The 12,231-nt window shown below is 31.7% G+C and overlaps 1 protein-coding gene across 6 annotated transcripts in view; it reads right to left on the reverse strand.

Annotated features, from left to right (window-relative positions):
• Positions 1-12,231, reverse strand: part of NCAM2 (neural cell adhesion molecule 2) — a 504,760-nt gene that overhangs the window by 227,432 nt on the left and 265,097 nt on the right. For 3 of the 6 annotated variants that reach the window (XM_010344887.3, XM_074389452.1, XM_010344888.3), the window contains exon 2: positions 3,938-3,985. The exons of the other annotated variants lie outside the window; for them this stretch is intronic. In XM_010344887.3, the coding sequence (XP_010343189.2) occupies positions 3,938-3,985 (48 nt within the window). The remainder of the gene's footprint in view (positions 1-3,937; positions 3,986-12,231) is intronic. 6 annotated transcript variants of the gene reach the window in all.

The raw sequence follows: 12,231 nt of genomic DNA on the forward strand, positions 1-12,231 counted from the left end.
CCACATGACTTTCCTAAGTCTTATTTTTATTCACAATTCACCAATACTCAGAACGATTGGGATGTTATAGACTACAGAGGCTTAATAAGTGTTTGGATATGTCTAATATTTCAAAAAGAAAAATTAAAAGCCCAAGTCAGAAAATAAGCAAAGTAGGTAAGGGAAAAGGAGAGTAAGATAAAGAAGCATTGCCTACGTTTCTTATAGATAAGCTATTAAACAATGCCAATTCCAATGAAAAATCAGATGTATTTTTCCTTTAAATAAGTCACTAATTTTCTTTTTGAAATCAGCTTAAGTGGAATGAGGTCAACAGAGGCAAACTGCAAAATTCAAGGAATTTGCAAATGCCCTTATAAAAAGCTTGAATCTGAAGAAGTGTACGGAGTTACTGGAATCCATAATTCATGGTAGTGGATCATGGATTTTATAAATTGGGAAGACTTGAGAATGCGGACAGAAGGGAAGGAAGCATAAAATACATTACAGGTTTGAAAGAAAAAGGGAAATTATAATTATCTGTCTTCTCTTTTCTTTCTTCCCTTTACTTTTTCTTTTAGATCTTATTTCCCCTTAAACTGTACTTTCTCTAAATCTAATCTTGCAATCTTCAACCTGCAGTTAACATTAGCATACTTTAATTTCAAATTTTCTATGTGCAAACCAAACACATTCCTCTAACATCAAAATTTGCTCACTGTTCACTATCCCATTTTTAGTCACCATCAATCAGTTTCCAAGCATTACCAATATAATCTATTTGTATGCATCTTTAAAATTTTTAAATACATGCTCTCATTAATTTTATTCCAATATATTTCATCTGCCAGCATATTTCTTTTTCTTACTTTTGCCTCTTTAATCTCTTTTCCCTCTAATGTATTTCTCAATGTATAAACTGCATGCACATGTTTCTAAAACTATGTTTAATTTCACTCTTCTGCTCAAAAATCTTCAAAGTAGATTTAATTTGTCCCTTATCACACAAATTTTAATTTGGAGAAAACTTACTTTTCCAAGTTTATTGGCTATTTCTTATTTCCAACGCTTCTGCAGGTATGATCACCTAGGATTCACTCTTTCTCCTCTCCCTAACTGACTCACACTTGCTCACCATTGTGCATCATTTGCCCAAACTGTTTTGTCTGTTCTAATCTCTGTTTTTGTTTCTTTTTAAAAAACAACTCCTCATGGCTTCCTACTTTCTATCTTAAAAGAAAACATAAAATATCATTAATTTTAATAAACAGTGTGTGATAGATAAATACAAGTGAGGGCTCATTCATCAAAATTTTATTTCTCCTAAACTAATAATACATGAAAAATGGCAGAATAATTGACACTGAACAACAGCTTATTTTGTGCTATGCACAGAACACCAACTGTATTAACAACACGTAATTTTAAAGTGACTCCATTTAAGGATATCAGAGCATCTAAGAAATGTGTGCTAATTATTATATAATGCCCACCACTGACCTTCTGAGTAAATTTGCTTTTCTAAGGAAGGGTTTTATAAAAAGAAAAAAAAAAAAAAACAATTTGAAAGATGTCGGAATTTGAAAATTCAAATACAGTTCTGAAAATGTTGATATTGATTTGTTGATCTATTGGGAAAATAGCATGAATTCATTTTAATAAAATAAAACTGACTATGAAATTAATTAATTTATATTAAAACATCTGGTTAATTTTTCCTTCAGTACAAATTACTAATTTACGTATTAATTAAGCCATATTACTAATGGACATTTTGGTGAATGGGTACAATTATTTATTTCATTGCTATATATATTTAAAATATATAGAGAAAACATCAATCTCTACTTCACTACATTTCCCAAAGACCAGATTTGCTCTAACTGAACTGCATATATACATTAAAATGTTTGCATATTAGTAAAATCCTACAGAACTAAAATTTAAGGTCATGCCTTAATCATTGTTCTAGTGGCTGATTTTTTACCCAAATCAAAATAATGTAGGTGATGAGTTTATCACCTACAGCAGTTAGAAGAAAACTAAATGGTCTCCCAATGTCAAAAAGTTACGTTTGCAGAAAATTGGACAAAACAAAGCATTTTATAGCTATCAATAAATATTGTCACAAATTCTTAAAGTATGGAAAAGTTATAAACCCAAGGACTCAAAAGTAAATGTATGATCAATATATGTCTTTTGTGAATAACTCCCAAAGAATTGCATGTAATAACAATCTTAAAAGTACGTTTAGGTAAATTCAAAACTATGTGCTATACGTATAAGTAATTATTAACTATATGTATTTTGCAAATCCCCATTCTAAATACTATCATACTCAAAAATAGTAAGAAATACTTTTTAATGTCAAGGGGTTTAAGATGTATTTGGGAGGACTCTGGGGCTACATAAAATTCCGTAAAATAAAATAAGATGGAGTGTATCAATTTTGGCCATTATAAAATTGATGATCAAGAAGCCTTTATAGAGGACAACAAAACAAAAAAAGATTTTTTAAATGGCATAGATAATGTTATAAAAAATGGAAAAGAGTAAGGGCATTCCATATTGGGTAAGGCAAAAGTGTTCGAAATTAGTAGATCAGTATAGACGAAGTTCATCTCATCTGGAATATTGTTGAGATTTTTGAAAATGTTTTGAAAAAGAATCAGGAGAATATCAACCACCTTGAATTTCTGTCCATTAATTACCTATAAATAAAAACTTACATAATAAAATTGTCATTTAGAAAGATTGGTTGTGAAGCAAAATTACTGAAAGATTGAAGGAAGATAAAAACATGAGGATGTGTTGTGATAAATATATGAGTTGACTGTGGCAAAGAATATGAAAAGATAGAGAATAGATGTAACAAAAGATTCGAGGTATGTTACATCTATGATCAATTACAACATTAGTGATAAAGGAGAATAGTCAAAGATGTTAAGATTTTCTACCTTGGTTGATACAAGGGTTACTGATAACAACAAATAATTTCACTGTGAGTGTTTACCTATAATAAAGAGAGGGAGACAGAATTTTGGATATTTCTCATAATTAGCTAATGGAGGGAAAATATAAGGCCACAAATTTACATTTTAAATGAAGATTATTTCTCGAAATTAAACATAGTCACATTATATCAAAGATAATCTTTATCATAAAAGATAAAATCAATACTTATAATTCAAGTAAGTATCCAGAGTAAACAGATATTCAAGAGATTTTTTAAATTTATAGTAATATAAATATAATGAATGCATTACCATTTCTAAGTTCCATCAGGGTACCAAGAGCCCTTTGCTATTTAATACAACATTTTGAGTGGCATTTAAAATGTATTTATGTCCTACTGAGATTTAAAAACTGACAACTGAACCAGTCTTCTAACTGTCTGACACAAAGCCAATTTGATTCACTTAAAAATTCATGAGACATGCAGAGATAACTTAAGACACTGATTAATCTTGGACAACGACTTGCAATATTTTCAACAAGCACTTGTTTATTTTCCTAGGTTTCCACATTAAGAGAGTTAAAAGACTAATATATTTATTTAGTAATTATAGAAACTCTCAGAGTATTACTCCTTAAAATGTTCTTATAAATTATTGATTATACCAAATGAATACAATTTTCTCATTGAAACATCTTAAAATGTTATCTACTCTAAGAGAATTATTTACATTATTTAATTATTCTCTCCTTGTAATAGAATTTTTATGACAGTGCATTACAACAGCCTATGTGGGTTATTCAATTCTGAAAGTTGCTACAATGTTAAAAAAAAATCCGTTACTTTTTTTTTTTAGAGATATCACTTAAGAGAAATTCTCTAATGTCAAACATTTTAGGAAATCTAATGACTATGAATATTTTATTAAAACTATTTTTATTGTTTCTTCCAATTGTAGCAAGAAAACAAAGTTAAAAAAAATTTAATATAGTTCATCCTTACCTGCATATCTCTTTATATCTGTACTCAAACCTCTTTGATCTTCTAATCCTAAATTAGAAAAATAAACGTCTGTGTTACTAGGTCATCCGAATCCTTCTAGGACTAACTGATTAAATTTCTTGTGTTTCTTTTTCTATAGCCTTTTTCCTGTCAAGCTATGCTAACTCTTTAATCATTTTCATCCTAAACAAGACATAATAATAAATTTAAAAAACCAAAAGAGAAAATAAAACAAAATAACCAACTAATATTAAAAAATTCTCTTCCTAACCCTCTCTCAAATTAATGCAATATATCCTACTTGTCATTACATTATTTTTTTAAAAAACGAACTTTCTAGCACCTATTCTTTATTTTTTATTCTGTCCTCTCCATTCTATGAATAAGCTTAGTATCCTTAAGATCAACCATAATCTAATTTTCAAATCAAAGTTCTCATTTTTATTTGACTTAACGGAAAAAGAGAGGCCAACTACTTTGTTCTTTAACCATCCTGTTTCCTGATACCTACATATTTATACTTTGCTCCCTTTCCTGAACTATTCTCATATTAGTAAGAATAGTATGTACTATAGTATTTAGTAGTACATAGCATCTCTTCTACCCAAGTTTTTCTTAAAAATTTGTTCCTTAGCCATATCTTCTTTGTTTTCTTCTCTTGGTGTTCTATCTTCCTGTACTACAAACACATATAATATTTACTATGCATACCTATATTAACTAATTTATTCCTCAAACATTTATGTCAAGTATATAGTATTTTCAGTCCTATTTTAGAGATGAGAAGGCTGAGACAAAGGATTGCATCATTGCTTCTGGCCCCTCAGCCAATACACGTGAAACCAGATTTGAATCCAGCCATTTGCTTGGTCCTTCCTGAGCACTTGAGACTCAGCTTCTATATGACTACCATCTCCTTATCCCCTTTTCTATATTTTAATTAGTGTGTGTGTGTGCGTGTGTATGTGTATGTGTGTGTATGTGTGCACGTGTGTGTGTGAATGTATGTCCCTATTATCACTTGAGTCTGGAGACATATTTGCTAATATATTAAATACCATATTGCTTTGAAAAATTTACATTTCTCAATGCCAGCATATTAAAACTCAAGAATATTTTCTTTCTGTTTTACGTTATTCGTAATTATACATCTTCAGTGATGTAATTGTTACCCATTGAGCCTATTTACCAGATAATTGAGAAACTTATGTATCTCCTTTTCTCAAATATAAATACTCAAAAAATCCAACTAATTCTTCTTTCAAATGTCCCTTCAATATGTCTCCCTGCTGCATTCTTTCTTAGTTTTAGCCTCCCCATTGCTAGGCTGGTCCAGTGAATACTGTGCAAAATTGAGTAAGGTCAGATATTGAATTTATCAGAAATACCTGAGGAAGTTTTCAAGTATTTGTGTGTGTGTGTGTGTGTGCGTCTGTGTATGTGTGTGTGTGTGGTTTTCTGGAATATGTGTGTAGTTTTTCAATTCAGTTTTGGTCTCGTCCCTGGAAATTCTGATTCAATCTATCTGATGTAGGGCCAAGGAGTCTCTATAATTACATAATTAATTTCCAGATGCTAACCATTGCTACTTAGGAAGTGGTTGCCGGTCCAATACTAGTGACCTCAATTAGAAGCCTTTTTGTAGTACGGAATCTCAGGTGCCATTTCAGACTAATCACAATCTATAATTTAAGTTGATTTCAGTGCACATTAAAATGTGATCAGCATTAGGTTGGACTATGGCAGTCTAATATGTCTACAATCTCTAGAACAAATGTACCTCCCATTGTATATAAATAAAACTCAAATTCCTTCACACTTGACCATGTAAGCTTTATAACAATATGGACATCACCCGACCTTACTAGAAATTATTTCTGACCAAATCAAAGTAAAACAAACAAAATAGTAAACTATCAGGAAATTTTGCTAAAGGTCCACTTTTTTATTACTCTGTTTATTCTTACCTTTTGTTCCTTATTTATTAAAACCCTTTCCTTTTTCTTCATTATGAATATACCTAATCAGTTATACATGAGTACTCCAAATACCCACATTGTCTTCCAAATAGTACTCCAAATAGCCTTTCATTGGCTTCTAAAATGCTGTATACTTTTCCTTACAGCATATAACACATTGCACAGAAATAGCTTGGTAAGAATTACATAACTTTTAATGTGCAGAAAACATAAAGAAAATTTAGAGGCATGATATTACCCTATACAAAATAATTTAGTGCTATTTAAGTTAAAATTCATCTAAAACTGAATAAGGCTGCTTGTTTTAGCTTCTATACTATTCTCTAGGAACACTTAACACATACAAAATTTTATTCACACATTTGTCTCTTCACTGGATAATATATTCCTGGAAAATTGTCACAATGTCTTGCCTTATTAATCTTAGTCTATAAATCCAGCACAGGTCTAGAAGAAAATGCATGCTAAAATATTTGTGCATAAACAAATAGGCACTTTAGCAAAAATTAAATACATTCTTTTTAGGTTGTTGTTGGGCCTCAAAGTTGAATGCAATAAAAAGCAATTTTAAATCTATTTCATTCTCAGTGGACTTGCTTTATTCAGTAGTGTGTGTGTATTTCATTTCAAACATACATGTTACATATGAACATAAAGTCTACAAAAACGTCATCTACATAATGAGTACTGAAAAATTAATTGACATCCAAAAGAGGACATGTGAATAAAAGGGAAAATAAGGTTTAAATAAAAGAAAGAACTGAAAGAGAAAATGGGAATATCTGCTTTAAAAAGTGCAGATGTGATGAACTATGGAAGGCCATGATGGTCAGGCAATGCATTATATAATCATTACAAGCTCATCAGTCATCAAGCCACAGAACCGAAAAAAAAAAAAAATATATATTACATATGTTTTGAAAATCTCCCAAATGTTAAGTATGTAGAAACCTAAGCTTATGAAAAACTTAAATTGAAATACGTCATACTAAAAAGAAAATGTTTATGAAACGAAGTTTATGCTACTTTGAATATGTTTTTGTTTTGAAAATGGAAAGAAATTATTTTCCTAAAATGCACTGTATGAATTAAATAGCATGCAATACAATTAAGAAACAAATATAGAAGTCACAACTCCAAACATAATTAAACATTACTGCATAGAACTACCCCAAAATTAGTTTATTAGTAAAAGTAAAATCATTACTTTAATGTTTAAAAACCAGTAAGCAGTATGATCACTGTTTTGTTTTAAAGTAAATCCCTTTTCTTTCTTGTATCATTTAATGTAAACAAAAGTAGGAAATATATCTTAATGCCAGTTAGGTTGGGGAATGTTGTATGAGTGATGAGTGAACCAATCTGTGCTTATGTGTTAGTTAGGCCCTGAGTACATTATGAGACCAGGAACAGGTCACTCATCGCTTATTTTGAATGTGATATTTAATTAAAACTAAAATATCTTGAAGAGGAAGCTAATCCCAAATTCTACATCCAATTCAAGTTTACTTCAACAGGCAACACTTAGACATGTAAGTTATTAGCTGCCTTGATGAAGCCAACATAGAATATAGTGTAAGATTTTTTTTATCACCATTAATATTAGGCAATAATAAATTAAATGATGGGAGAGTGTTTGCACTATGCCTAATACCTAAGTCTCAAGATGTTTATATCAGTGCTTTGTCTTCCCCAGTGTGGGTAGATTCTCTTCTGATTAAGGTCAGCATAAACCTTGTTTATAAACCTGACAAATCAGAAATCAAATATATCTGTCACATAAACAGTCAGAAGGTTTGCTTAACAGTAAACTTTGATGTACATTGTCAGAAAATATGAAACCTATCAGGGTATTGCAAATGCTACTAAAAAATAATGCAGAAAAAGAGGAGGACATTCTCTTCCACATTAGAAAAACAATGTTTTGAATTAGAAGCAGCAAAATGAGAGAAAAATGAAAAATATTATCTTTAATGTGAGAATATACTAATTTCTTCTGCTCAGTACCAATCATAAAATTACTGTAACATTAACTTTATATTACAGATTCTAAAATATATCTAAAGGCATATCCTTCTTTAAAATAAACAATTTAGAAAGATTATCACAAGGCATATGTAGGTTTACGATAGCACACGGTAACAGTGATTACTCAAATAAATCGACATCTATAATCAAAGCTATCTACAACAATTTACTCATTAATTAATTTGTTCATTGAAAAGCCAGGCATGGACTCACTGAGGAGATATGCTTGAACTGCTAAAGAAGTTTGCTGTGATGTAGCCATAGAAAAAATATTTCACCAGGCTGAAAAATTCCGACTTTTCATAAAATCAACCATTTAAATGTTTAAGTAGTAAACAGCAATTCTGTTTCTCAGGCTTCCAATCAATTGTAGGAGCTCTTTATATTATAGCCAGTGACATTTATGTTTAGTACCAAGACTAAGTATTATGCAAAGAAAACACAGTTTACAAAGAATGTGCTCCAAAAGTATTCATAGAGATAGGGAAAGAAAGATAAATTTTAAAACTGCAAATAAATTGGGTGGCTAAATACAGAAGCAACCTTTTACATTTTCTCAGTGAAAGTGTTTCAGACATCTCAGAATCTGGAAAATTATAGCCTGAATGTGTCGCCAGGATCTCCAGTCTCGTCATCTCAGGTTACACGCGGAGACAGCGTTCAGGTTTATCTGTTTCTGAAGGATCCATAGTAAGACTTAAGTGCACCTGTACTTAGAGTGTAATTCTTAGCTTGAATCAACTTTCGAACTCCAAAATACTTGTTGCTATTTTGTTGATGCTGCTAAAGAATTTAAGTGAAAAGGCAAATTTGGTACCTTCTCAGAATGAAGAAAAAGTTAACCTTGGAGGATTCTTCCAGGTTGGAAGAGGCAACAAATAGTCCACCCCTTCTCCCATGAAGCAGAGTGAATCAGAAGAGAAGTAAGAATGATGGGGCTATCAGATATATTCTTGTGTACAAAGGCTTCCCAGCTTGGGCTAAAATAACAGTTAAAGGTTTTCCACATACTGAAAGGAAGGCTGATACAAAGAATTGGAGCTCACAATTTTGTGTGGCTATATGAGAGTGTGTGTGTGAAAGTGAATGCATGTGTTTGAAAGAGAGAACAGCGTGAAGCAACTCCCAAGATGGTGATCCTGCATCAAAGTTAAACACTGTGGTGCAGTAAGTCCAAAAGAGAGCCAGTGTCATGTTGTTAGATAATTCTTGGCTGATGCATGGTGTGGGAAGGTGCGATGTCCCAAAACCCAAATATACTCCATGGAGCAAAATGTAGCTTCAGTCATTAGGCTTGCAGTGAGAAATTCATTGCTGAGACATAAGTGACTGACCTTGAGGTGCATAGCAGCCAGGAGTGGGACAGAACACGGAGCTGAACTCTGAAAAATCCTTAGCACCAATAGAAACTTAGATGGTGCTGTCGCAGCATCAGGGAGGCCCTTGACTCAGATAAAGTCATGAGTGTAAACCACATATTCACCAGAAATTTCTCTAAATAAGCAGTTCCAAGAGTCATAAATTCACAAGAGCCAAAAATACTACAGCTGAGCCAATGAGCAGAATATGAGCATGTATCTAAGGGTCCCACCAATAGCCACAGCGGTATAAAAGGACGTTTTCCCTCCTCACCCAATACCCAGATAATATCTCAAGAAGGTATATTAAACCAACAATTAACTGTATAAACTACAAGAAGAAATCATTGTGTCTTTAGTACTTTCTTACATAAAATGTGAATTTAATACTAGATCCATTATATTTCTAAGAATTTGTGTAAAGAATTTAAATCAGTGTTTGACACACAGTAAATAATCAATAAATGTTAAATGCTGCAATAGGAACTCTTCCTCTTAACTTTAGAGGAGCTCACAAAGGCAAATGTATATAATTTTTGTTTCACATAAGAAAATTCCTCCATATTTGTACACTACTGAGTGGAGATTGCCAATTAAAATTAAAATTGAATCTACAATTGTTTCCTGCTAAATGAACTGAGAAAATCTTTTCACAATCCAAATTTAAATTAAATTTATTTAAGCAAAATTAGTTTTCCTGCATTTGATGATGTTGACTGACATACTTAAGATTTCCAGCTCTGGCAGGGTTGTACAACAAGCTGTAGAAGTTATATGCAAATGATACTCAAATGTTCAGATACTCTATTACCCTGGTGAGGAATAGGAAATGTAGGGCAAAATTTAAAGGTTTTTTTTTTTTTTTTTTTTTTTTTTTTTTTTTTTTTGAGACAGAGTTTCACTCTTGTTACCCAGGCTGGAGTGCAATGGTGCGATCTCGGCTCACCGCAACCTCTGCCTCCTGGGTTCAGGCAATTCTCCTGCCTCAGCCTCCTGAGTAGCTGGGATTACAGGCATGCACCACCATGCCCAGCTAATTAAAGTTTTATTCTCATAAAGCAAAATGAAAACAGTCTATTGCCTTAGTAAATATTTAAGGAACATTGTGTATAAAACAAAGCTTATTATAATGTAATAAGTATGCTTGGGCTCACCAAGTTTCTCAATCAATGCTAAGAAAAATTGTGACAGTACCAAAAGTTCTTTATTTACATCTAATTCATATGATAATAAACATAATTAAATGTTAAAATATGGTGTATGCTTCAAATTTACTCACATGAAAGTATAACTCCTTTCCAAGCTGCTTCCCCTGGTGAATTGCTATTTACACATCAGGCATCTCCTTAGTGGGAGAAGGGAGAGAATCAGGAAAAATAACTAATGGGTACCTAGACTTAATACCTAGGTGATGAAAGATTATGTATAAAGAACTCCCATGACACAAGTTTATCTATGCAACAAACTTGCATAGGTCTCTCTCTTTGTGCTTCCACAGCTCATTTGGGGCATAATTATTTGTTTATATGACCGTATCTCTAATTAGAATGCAATTTGTGCTGAGAAAAGACAATGTTTTATTGAATTTATTAAACCTCAGAGTCATTCTCAGAGGATGGAATATTGCAGACAACTATTATGTTTCTTAAATAATGAAGGAATAGATCATTGGTTGAATGGATAAAAACACAGTATGATTAAATCTAAATTTCCCAAATAAAAAGATGCAACTCTACTGCCCACTCTGATCCCAGAAAGGGAAGGTTAATTATTTTACTCTTATTTTTGAAAGGATTTTTAAAATCAAAAACCTTTATTTAAATATCAGGTTAATAATAAAGGAAGCAAAAATATTTGAATATATTCTAATTGATGATAAAGAAGGTGATTATTACTGTATCAGTGAGTTCTGTGATAGGCTTCAAAACCAAAATAACACCCCCACTTATTCATTAATATTTTTCATTCAATTATTACATCTCATACAAAAGAGTTGGTTTTATGAATAATAAAAAAATCTTTTATACTTTAATTTTTTTATTATAGATTTGGGGGTTCTGTGTAGGTTTGTTACATGGGTAATTGAGTAATGCTGAGGTTTGGGCTTCTACTGAACCCATCATCCAAATCGTGAACACAGCGACTAGTACTCAACAGGTAATTATTCAACACATCCCCTCGCTCTCCTTTTTCCCCATTTTAGAGTCTCGAGTGTTCACCTATATTTCCATGTGTATTCATTGTTTATCTCCCACTTATAAGTGAGATATGTTTTTCTGCTTCTGAGTTATTTCACATAAAATAATGGCCCCTAGCTCCATGTTACTGTGAAGGACAACTGCATTATTTTGATGTCTGTGTAGTATTCAAACATATACATATATATTTACACACACACACACACACACACACACACTCTTATGCCAAAGATCATAATAAAATGGGATATGTGTGTATAATATACTGTAATACACCATTGACTGATGCTCAGGTTGATTCCATAACTTTTCTATTGTGAATAGTGCTATCATAAACATACAAGTGCTAGTGTCATTTTGAAAAAGTGATTTATTTTCCTTTGGGTAGATACTTAGTAATGTGATTTGGGTCAAATGGTAGTTCTATTTTTAGCTTTTTGAAAAATCTCCAGACTGTTTTCCATTGCGGTTGAACTAATTTACACTCCCATTGATGATGTATAAGCGTTTCTTTTTTGTCTCAGTCTCACCAATATCCGTTATTTTTTGACTTTTCAATAATAGCCATTCTGGTTGGTATCAAATGATATTGCCTTGTGGTTTTAATTTGTATTTCTCTGATGATTACTGATATTTAGCATTTATTCATATCTTTCTTGGCCACTTGTATGTCTTCTTTTAAGAAGTATTTGTTCATTTCTTTTGCCCAGTTTTTAATGGAGTTATTTGTT

The sequence above is a fragment of the Saimiri boliviensis genome, chromosome 18, assembly GCF_048565385.1.
Source record: "Saimiri boliviensis isolate mSaiBol1 chromosome 18, mSaiBol1.pri, whole genome shotgun sequence".
Taxonomy (NCBI): domain Eukaryota; kingdom Metazoa; phylum Chordata; class Mammalia; order Primates; family Cebidae; genus Saimiri; species Saimiri boliviensis.